This window comes from Electrophorus electricus, chromosome 15, assembly GCF_013358815.1.
Source record: "Electrophorus electricus isolate fEleEle1 chromosome 15, fEleEle1.pri, whole genome shotgun sequence".
Classification (NCBI taxonomy): domain Eukaryota; kingdom Metazoa; phylum Chordata; class Actinopteri; order Gymnotiformes; family Gymnotidae; genus Electrophorus; species Electrophorus electricus.
In genome coordinates this window covers 18,019,217-18,029,732 of record NC_049549.1, presented here as the reverse complement: position 1 = coordinate 18,029,732, position 10,516 = coordinate 18,019,217, and the positions used below count along the sequence as shown (strand labels likewise).

At 47.6% G+C, this 10,516-nt stretch overlaps 1 protein-coding gene across 4 annotated transcripts in view; it reads right to left on the bottom strand.

Annotated features, from left to right (window-relative positions):
• Positions 1-2,775: 2,775 nt before the first annotated feature.
• hip1 (huntingtin interacting protein 1) overlaps positions 2,776-10,516 on the bottom strand; it is a 31,421-nt gene continuing 23,680 nt past the window's right edge. For 3 of the 4 annotated variants that reach the window (XM_035534060.1, XM_035534062.1, XM_035534063.1), the window contains 15 exons: positions 10,198-10,299; positions 8,374-8,568; positions 8,080-8,227; positions 7,843-7,929; positions 7,517-7,624; positions 7,014-7,150; positions 6,674-6,784; positions 6,489-6,547; positions 6,122-6,215; positions 5,858-5,958; positions 5,607-5,712; positions 5,172-5,295; positions 3,989-4,050; positions 3,775-3,892; positions 2,776-3,546 (listed from right to left, as the gene is read on the bottom strand). In XM_035534060.1, coding sequence (XP_035389953.1) covers positions 3,536-3,546; positions 3,775-3,892; positions 3,989-4,050; positions 5,172-5,295; positions 5,607-5,712; positions 5,858-5,958; positions 6,122-6,215; positions 6,489-6,547; positions 6,674-6,784; positions 7,014-7,150; positions 7,517-7,624; positions 7,843-7,929; positions 8,080-8,227; positions 8,374-8,568; positions 10,198-10,299 — 1,563 coding nt within the window. In that variant the 3' untranslated portion in view covers positions 2,776-3,535. The remainder of the gene's footprint in view (positions 3,547-3,774; positions 3,893-3,988; positions 4,051-5,171; positions 5,296-5,606; positions 5,713-5,857; positions 5,959-6,121; positions 6,216-6,488; positions 6,548-6,673; positions 6,785-7,013; positions 7,151-7,516; positions 7,625-7,842; positions 7,930-8,079; positions 8,228-8,373; positions 8,569-10,197; positions 10,300-10,516) is intronic. The other variant, XM_035534061.1, reaches the window with a different exon arrangement.

Below are 10,516 nucleotides of genomic sequence, written 5' to 3'. Positions count from 1 at the left end.
CACCAGGAGAGAAACAAAATAAACCAACTGTGAAATATTTACGTGACTTCATTCAGCCCACTGCTGTACATCTACTAGAAGTGCAATTATTCACGAAATATGTTTACGCCTGTGCTGATTCTAAAGGAACGTGTAACGTTTCAGGTGATTCGATCCCAGTTGGGTCTTATATGGGCCTAGGATGCGAACTGGGATATAGGCTGCAGACCTGATCAGTTTAGGGACTGTTTCGATACAGATGAGCTCACTCCCATTACCGATATTTAGAAGATTCCTTGAGTGTACAAGAACGATGCAGAACGATTATTATGCATGTGTGAGATTAGTGATGTTATTGTGGATGTTTCTTTTTATACATATTTTCTCCTCGTTCATGAGTCGCGGGTTTTGTCTTAAATACATTAAGCTATTTTTGCTCAGTGTTGTTTTGTAGTCACATTTTACGTATTGGTAAAATATCACAGTGTAGTCTATGACAATAATTAATGACAAACACTCTGCTCGAATAAACAGGCGGTTGTGTACTCCTTATGCGGTCAGGGTGAGGAGCAAAGGACGGGCGTGAAAGTGACTGGCGTTCGTTTAAGGAGTCACTCACTAGTAGAGGGTGTGGGAGGTCATGGAAACATTACAGAGCCCTGTACATTGCATACTGACCTATACTGTTATACTTCAAGTGAAATACTGCACTGAATATTGCACTGAACATGTGATATCCAATCCAAGTCTCGTGAGTCGCTGAGGTTTTAGTGAGGTAACTTTCGTTCACTAATAATCATTGCCGTTAAGCCACTTTAAAAACACTGCTTCCCTCTGCTCAGAAGCGCCCATTTCAAGAACAATATTTCAGGCAGTATCGGTCGATGGCCCCATCTGTTGGTTATTTAGAGCACTGTTCTGGATGCTATCAACAGCGGTATTAAATCAAGCAACAGCTTGTTATGAAAAACGGAACCGCACATTTGACGGTCTGCACGGTGGCACTCACACACTCTTAATTCAATACCTAATGTGATGATTTCCAGGAATACCGAACCTCAAAGCGTTGCTAATAGTGTGTGGACTCTGCAGAGACCATTTAGACGTCTGTAATCAGGATTAAGTGGTTGCCTTCACTCGCGGTTTGCCATTTTCGTGTTCCTATGTCTATGTATTATGATGTACTCATACTGCTCTTCGCATTATTCTCAGAAGAAGCATCAAGCGGCCATCAAGTGGAATGAAAGAAATAAAATGAGAAAAATATCCCAAGTAGAACAGAAGGCACACACCTGTTCATAGCAACAAACTGAAATATTTATTGGAAAAAAAGAGAAAAATAAGAACAAACACATAGTTTTAGTACATCATACAAAGATATTTACCAAAATGTTATTGAATATTCATCTCTTGTCTGACTGGCTAACGGTGAGAGGCTGGAAGGCCGGTGAGACTAAACAAACCAAAAGCAGAGAGGTAAGTGCACAAACAAGGGGGGCGGTGACGACACACACCGATTAAATTAAATACCCAGTGTCACAACTTTACAAAACAGCTAAAGCAGTTCAAGGGAAGATGAAGGTGTTAAGACAGACAGACACACACACACAAGCCAGTTCATAGTGTTAGTACGAATAAAAAGCTATCCCTCTCTCTCTCACACACACACACACACACACACACACACACACACACACACACAAACGCATGGTATTACCCAGCTCAGACTCATGGGGTCACGTCCCCAGCTCTGATCATCTGTTCATTTCCGCTGTAGCTAAGTAAGCCGACAGCTTGATTGGCCTCGTGGGCTTGCTGAGGTAACCATGGTTTGGCGTTCAGTATAGACGGCGGTTTCTTGTGTCTCGGGCCACGCTGGTGCGTTTGTGGGCCCTGCTGTGTTGCTGTGTTGACAAAGACAGTGGTGGTCTACAAGGCTACCTGGTCTAGATTGCTTTAGTGGGAACTAGCAGTTTCTCCTAAGCCTCCTTTCAAATCTTCATTACAGTCTCTGTCTCACCCCTTCTGTGGGTCTTCTGTCCAGACCACACAGTGGAAAAGCATTTGTGCTGGAAGCTCCAAAATGCATCACACCAGATGTGACAATGCAACACACCTGCCCTGACTGTACGGAGCCTTCAGGCATTGCTAAAACCTATTTAAAAAACACAGAAGACAAGTCTACTGATAATCATCCAGGTTTAAAGGTTTGCTAAGGGAATGTGAACTCTGACCCTTTTCCCTTTGCAAGGCACAAATATCTCCATCTCTTTCCACCCGTGGGCTGATGCTCGTCTAAATGTGGGGATGGAAGTAGAAGACAGTAGTGAACAGACACCGGCACTAGTGACAGCACACAGTCAAAAGAGGGCAGCTATATCGGTCTTGGAAACCCTTCGTGTCCCACCCTGCCCTAGCCCCACCCACACCCCACCCTAGCCCCACCCGAGCCCCACCCCCACCCTCATGACTACGGTTTAAAAACAGCTTGGAAGAAAAAAAAAAGTATCAATATCTGCTGAAGTTATCTAAGCTTTAGCTGGTTATCTGAGGATAGTTAAGTGGAGCAGAGTTTGGTGTCCCAGGTCCTCGGATCAGAAAGCACGAGGTCAAAAAACAGTCAGTTCATTTACAGTCATGGACTTGGAAGAAGATAAAAGAAGTCGTGGCCAAAGTTGCTGCCGACAGGTCAGACACGTCTGCAGAAAGTCAATAAACGAGGCCTGTATTAAACAGTTAAAAATCCAAACATTCAGTTTTTTTAGAATCTATCACCTAGGATGATGATAAAAAATAAACAGAACAAACTAAAAATTAAAACGAAGTTTAAAAAAAGCAGAAAAAGAAAACACACGCAAACCGTGTACACAAAGAGTAAGGGCGCAAGAGAGAGCAGCAAATGTTTTAGAGTGGCTAGTGATTCTGAAGGTTAGAACACAGCGGGGCATCTGCTGCAGGCCTGACACACTGTTAGCCCAGAGCAAGGCTGCTGCTGCTCTGGTAAGGCAGGACCCAGGCCAGAAGCCTCTGGTTGATGGTTTGGGGTGTTAGATCATTGGGGGAGGGGCGTGTTCTGGGAGAGAAGCTGGAAGCAAGGGAGCCCAGCATTCGGAAGATCACGGCACAGCGTCAACAACCCGGAGGAGTGAGGGCGTGGCCTCCTGGTGTTTCCCCCGGGAAGTGTGCCGAGGGGGGCGCTGGCTACCAGGGGGAAATAAGACAGAGATGGAAATGGCGATAGAAGACATGGAAGAGAGCAAAATGTAAATAAATAATTAGCCAGGTGGGCCGAGCCTGCGGTTCTTCTTCTGTCCACTGGAGGGTGTGTGTGCTTAATTTGCTTCAGTCTCCTGCCCTCGGATGAAGTCTTCTGTTTTTCTCCTCCGTGCTCCACAGGCCGGGAAAGGATTGGGGTTAAAAGGGGTCATTAGAAGCACCTTTTCCATTTGGCTTTTGTTTAGGATTAGATATAAAAGAGAAAGATGAAGGGCAAGATGGAGAGGTGAGAGGTGTAGGTGTCGGGTGGGGAGGAAGAGAGTTCAGCCTGCTACACTCCTCAGCCTGTTCCTATGGAAACAGGGGAAAGAGGGCAAAAACATGCTTTAATGTATATGCGCGCACATGCACTAATTATCCCATTGCTGTGGCACCCGCTAAGACTCTACACCTGTACGGTCCCAAGGACTGAGCCTCACTGAGATCTGGACACTACACACGAGTATTTCCCCGCCTGCTGTCTTATGTGAGCTGTAACTAACTGTGTATTAAAAGATGCATATGAGCTGCAGGTCTCACCCTCCTCATGCTCGCCCCAGCCTTCAGCCACGCCGGCCAGCTCATAGTGCTTCTTGCGGAGTTCACCAAGACGCTCTCTCTCCTTCTGCAGCTGCGTCTCCAGCTCCAGCACACGCACCTGCAGACATGGGGGAAGGGTCAGGTCTGCGCGCACGCACAGGCAGGCAGGCACACAAGCACTTGTGGAACACAAGAAGGGTCTGTCCCTCATTACCTGAGAGTTCATCTCATGCCTCTTTATCTGGGTGAGGGTCAGGCTGGAGAAATCCATAGTGTCTGAAAAAGTCCAAAAATTAACAGCAGAGCAGAACTAGACAAGCTACAAACACACGCTGTCTAGGACAACATCTCAACTAGTGCAGCATCAACGACTGAATCTTTGACTTCAACTGTAGGCACAAGAAAACAAATGGTTTTAAACTGTTTTTACAAATAGCTAAAAAAATAGCTTAAAAGTTGAATTACTGCAAGTTCTGGGCTTTACTAGCTGACCTGTATCCATGGACCCAAGAGCCCTGCTGGGTTGTACTCTTTAAGCACATCAGAAATGTGTTCAGTGCCATTCAGTGATTTATAAACATGGTAGCACTTAAGTTTATTCTGGAAACTGGAAACACAGTGGTCCACTCTGAGTGAGTCCAGTTAGGAGACCCTCACAGTGGTCCACTCTGAGTAAGTCCAGTTAGGAGACCCTCACAGTGGTCCACTCTGAGTAAGTCCAGTTAGGAGACCCTCACAGTGGTCCACTCTGGCGTTTCTCCAGAGTGCTTTACTCTTGCTGTATTTTTCAGAAGGCTGTTGCGGTGACTGTGATATGGCTGGTAAAGGTGAAGATGTCTGATGCTGTGATTCCTAGAGTCTTAGATTCAAGATGTGAACACCTGCTGCCAAACACCATGACCTTCTGTTTTCACCTTATTCAGCTGAGGGAACCTGCTGTAGCCAGGAACATATGTGCTTCCAACACAGAAAGAACATGTTTACTGGGTTGCAGTTATGACGGGAGAGAGCCAAGCATATTTACATATCATCTGCATAACTGTAAGAAGCTATTTTGTTGTCCTGTAGAAAACAGCAGTGTTATTCAAAGGTCTGAACAGTGTGTGTGAGCGACAGAGCAAGACAGAGAGAGAGCGCGCGAGTGAGCGCGTGAGAGAGAAAGAGAGAGAACACATTGCTTTGCTTATATTTGAATCCCCTGAGGCTAACTAAACCAGTTTCCATGACTGTAGTTAAATGTGGAACTAGGGAATCAGGACAAAGTGACTGTTGAGGTTAGTCAGAGCCAAAATGGAGCCTCTCTTCATCCATTTCCAGAATCGTGTAAGCTGAAGCATTTAAACACACACCACTGGGAGGGGATGGGACTAAAACCAGCCGCGTCCACACCCACTCACCGGTCTCCTCGATCTGGGACTTGCCCGACTTGGTTGATGCCACAACCCCCGCGGTTGCCTGGGTGACGACTCTGGAAGCCTGTTGCAGACGCACCAGGTTCACGCTGTCCTTGTCTGCTTTCACCTGCACATGCATGTGTGTGTGAGTGCAGGAGACCACCAAGGAGGCCAAGTAAAGAAGATTCGCCTCCAAGGCTCTATAAGCAGGGCGAGTGTGTAACAGGCTGAGTGTGCATAACAGGGCAAAGGTGTGTCACAGGGCAAAGTTTGAACAGTGAGTGTGTGTAACTGTGCAAGTGTGTTTCACAGGGTGAGTGTGAGCAGCAGGGTGAGTGTGTGTAACGAGGAGTGCATCACGGATTGAGCGCGTGTTGCAGGACAAGTGTGTGTAACAGCGAGTGTGTGTAACGGTTTGTGTGCAACAGGACAAGGTACCTTGGAGGCTGCTACCAGCTGAGCTGTACTGCCTGCAATCTCATGGGAACACACCACTAGCTCCTCAAATTTCCCCTTTCCCTGCACAACCAGGTCAGCCGCATCACTACACACACACACACAGACCAGAATATCAGTGATGGAAAACACTTGAATGAGTTTTGTGCATCCACACACACCTGCACACACACACACACACACACACACACACACACACACACACACACACACCTGCACACCATAAAACTTACACCATCACAGTGGCACCCCAGCCTACAGCCTTGGATGCTGAGATGAGTCCTTCAGTCCAGCGGGAATTCTTGGCATAGAACTCTTTAATAGTCGCGGCCCCCTGAAGAACAATAACACTTTTAGAATCAGGACTTATTAAAGTCTCTAATGTACTTCAGGTGGAATCTTACCGCATCCCAGCCGAACCTCAACCCTATAAACCACAGTATCGCACTTTATCCATAAGCTCCGCCCCCCGCTGTCCAGCCAATCAGCGTGCTCACCCTGCCGCTCTCCACGATGTCCCGCTGCAGGTCTTTGGAGGCCAGTACCAGTCCCTTGATGGCCTGCATCAGCTCCGTACAGGAGCCCAAGATCCTGTAGGGGGCGACAGAGAGCACAGTTAACTTCCTATTTGCTGCTGTGCACATCACACGAATGGCATGTGGTTACGTTGCACAGGGATGAACCCGGGAGAACACGCCCATAAATCCAGAGGGACGCCCCCTCAACTCTTTCACACCATCCCAGAAATTACCACGAGGCAGGTAGTCCCTGATGGAGAAATGATTCTGGTGTGTGATTGTGTTGATCCAGAGATAAACATGCACAACGCACTCAGTGGGTCAGTGGCACAAGGTATTGTGGTACCTTTCATTCACTTCCATTTTAATGCCTGTATCGAGCGCTCTCGACTTGTTCAACATCTCCTGGGAATGGAAAAGAGAAGGGAAAAAAAGTGACATTTATATTCTGTTATTCAGATGTGCGCAGCACTAGTAGAACATGAACCCCCGCGTGGTGACGTGATCACGGGGGATGCGGACGGCCCCCACCTCGATCCTGACTGCGGCGGTTTCCACCGCTGCCGAGGTGGCAACCATCTCCTGCTCCACCAGGTCTCCCAACTCCGCCTGCTGCAGCTCCAACCCTCGCGGGCACAGCTTCTGCTCTCCAGACAGCAAGAGCAGAACAGAGGGACTATTTACAAACAGAAAACAAACAACAACAACAACAACAACTACTACTATCCAGTCACTTATGTAGTTTACTTTTGCCTGTAGTTTACTTTTAGCTGTAGTTCCGTTTTAGCTGTAGTTTAGTGGTAGTTTACTTTAGCTGTAGTTGACTTTTGGCTGTAGTTTAGCGTTTGCGTGCGAGACCGGGAGAGCTCACCTCCGCCGTAGCCAGTGTAGCCTGCAGGGCGGCCCGTAGGCTGGTGCTGTCGGCTGTGCTCAGTGAGCCACGCTCCCTCAGCTGGCCCAACAGTGCCAGGGCCTCATTAGCACACGCTCTCAGGCCAGATCTCAGCACTGAGATCGAGAGAGAGAGAGAGAGGGAGAGGTGGAAAGAGAGGAAGAAAGGAGAAGCAGAGAGCCACATAGCCATCTGTCCTCCAGCGCGTTTGTTTTCCAGATCCACCAGCCTGGTTTACAGTAAACATGGTTTCTTATTCACGCACAACTCACTGTGATATGTTTGGTAGCAGTTAACACAGCACATCTGATTAGTAACTGTAAGCGATTCCTCATCCATTCAGCAGCTAGTGTGGGCCACTACGGTCTCGTTAAGACTCACCGCGCAAGGTGTCACATGCTGGCAGCTTCAGGGCTGCTTTAGCAACACAGTGACATCTGTCACGGCTGAGAAAAGAAAATCAAATCCCAGCGGATGCTTACCTTCGGAATGTTCCACTGACAATGCATGGGTGGCGGCACTGCCCTGCACGATGGTATCACCCAACAGGTGGGCAAACTGAGCTACAGCCCGCAACAGGTCTGACACATCTGTCACACACACACACACACACAAACACATGACCATCAAAGCTCAGCAGAATCAAAAGCAGACTTTATCCATGCTAACAGCTCCCTGTGATGCAATAGCTCCATCGTGCTGTAAGTGTAAACACCAGGGTTACTTCCTCCTTTAGGCTGCAGTCCCACATGTCCTGAACATGTGCAGAACATGTGCTGAGGAGGTGGGTGGGTAGAGCCTGACTCACCCGCTGGGTCCTTGACAAAGCTGTCCCTGGCTGACTGCAGTCTGTCCACACAGTTCAGAGTAGCCTGGCATCTGGACATCAGGTAATCTACACAGGCAGAGAGTCAGTTAATGAGCGAGAGAGAGAGAGACAGACACAGAGTGCACTCACACAGACCATCTGTTACTACTCGAACACAGACTACACATGCGGTTTGGTGTGGGGGTGAGTGGGGTTTGATGGGTGCTGGGCTCTGACCAGCTGAGCTTGTGCAGCTGACTTGGGCTTGTTGGTCCATCTGCGCCAGGCTGTCCAGAATGAGCCTCTCAGCCTCCTCTGCTGTGGCCCGCAGTGCAGACCAACGTACTGCCACCAGCTCACACTCCAGAGCCTGCTCACGGCTCTCCTACACACACACAGACCTGCTCTGTCAAATTTAATGTCAACCAAAAAACCAAAATGATCAATTCACTTTCCCCCCGCTATTAATACATCGTACGGTTCATCCTACGCTGCCTTGTGAGGACCTGCATGGACATGCGCGCATTTCACCTTTTCGTTAAGCTGGTTCTTCAGCGCTTCTGCAGCCTTCACGCTGCTCTCTCTCTCGCTCACTAGACTGCGCTGCACACGCTCCAACTCCGCCCCCAGGCCCACCAGCTCCTCCTCCTTCTGAGCAACTGCCTCCACAAGCCCCGCCTTCTCGATCTCCAGGGCATCCAGCTGGTTGCCGAGCTCCTCGCGGGACTGGTTAGAAGAGAGAGGCCGAGCAAGGGTCAGCGGAGAGGGGGCAGGTGTGAAGCATTTAGCTGAGTCACTGTTGACCTCCAGCCCCTAGCCGCACTTTCAAAAGAGCAGTGTCATCTTTCAGAGAGCCCCTCCCCTCACCAAGTCCTACACACTACTGACTACTCCACATCAACCATCTGGTGGTGCACAGAGGTGGAGACTCAATTATACACTCCTTAAACACCCGGAGCTCTGTATATTCCTTAAGGAGCACATACATTTTTTTTTCTTAAATGAAAAGCCTTGCACTAATAGTTTTATCAAACAACTTTAAAACTCCAAGAGGTCAGTGTATTGCTTATACTGCAGGAAGAATGAACCAACACACTGCATTTAAATCAACTTGAATTTTTACACTTGAAAAAGGATTTCAGAAGAGCCGATATAAAGATTTTTAGAAGGAATGAACGGATGCACTGAACACATGGAGCCGTTATCAAGGCTATTAGGAACCAGGAGAGAAAGCAGAGAACGTTCTGTTATGACTGCTTGAGGCTTATAGCTGTTATTTCTAGGAAAGGAAAAGTGCCTTTAAGAGTGCCACCTACAGGCCACCTACAGGCCAGTCCCACTCTGACTATAAATGGATTACTAAAACTCTTACTAAAAGACGTGAACCGCTCCTCCCTGTACTGGGTAACTGATCAAACAGTGGTTGCCCTCAAATAATCTCAGGAGAAATTTTTAGCATACTCTATGTTGCCAAGTCAAATAAAATACCAGTTGTAGCTGGTTCCCTCGACACTGAAACCAGCTTTGATCGAGCTGAGTAGCCATATTTATTTCAAATCCTTGAGAAATTTAGTTTTGGCAGTGTTTTTGTTGATCTAGTTTGTCACTTTATAAATCTCCCTAAAACAAGATGAAGCCCAATGGAATCACTTCTAATCCCGTCTATATATAGATGACCATTTTAATCCTGCCTAATTCCATCTGTTTAGTAAGGTCCAGGTGTTTAGTGAGACACAGGTGTTTAATCAGGTTCCTCATTCTGCATGTCTTAATATTGGTTATTCACCCAGTCCAGTCCATTCATAGTGAAAACTTCAGGAACTCTCTGATCGTGAAGGAACCCTGCCCCAGTTTAACTGAAGGATTCGCATCACACTGCACATGGTCATGGCCAAACATGCACTGCCTGTGGGAAGGAGTGTGGAACATTACGTCCAAGACTCAAGAAACCCCTTTCCAGAAGATCCAAAGATTTCCTGGGTAACGACACTAACTCTACTATCAGAAGCTGAGAGACTATATGACTTACAGTTGTTCTGATAGTGTTTATCAAAAAGTGTAGTGCATTAAAGTTTTAAATGGGACATTTCCACTCCTGACGTCTCTCGCTGTAGTCATGTCAGACGTCTAGAAAAGAAAACACGCTGACTAAAACCACTAAAGATGTAAAGCGTTTGGCCAAACCTGAAATGAAAAACATCAGAAATGGGCGTAACGGTTTTGAGTGCTGGGACAAAAATGAGCCAAGTAGAGCACTCAAATCAGCTCCCAGAGGCTCCCACTGGGAAACCAAGACCGGAATGACATCAGTGCTGGGACTGAACGGGACAGAGGAGTGCAAGCAGGAGGCCCCACCTTTTGGGAGGAGACTGTGCTAGCTTTCAGCACCTCTAGTTCTGTCTTACTGGTTGCCAGATCAGCCTGCAGGGCTTGGAGCTGCTCTGTTTGGGATTTCTCCTACACACACACACACACACACACACACACACACACACACACACACACACAGAGAGAGAGGGCGGGGGGCAATATAAGAGTAAGAGATGAGAACACTACAGACAAAGGAAGTGTATGTGCTGTGTAAAGCTGACCTGTGTGTATGGTGCATGTGTGTGTGCGCGCGTGTTCGTATGGTGTGTGTGTATGGTACGTGTGTGTATGTGTGTGTGTGTGT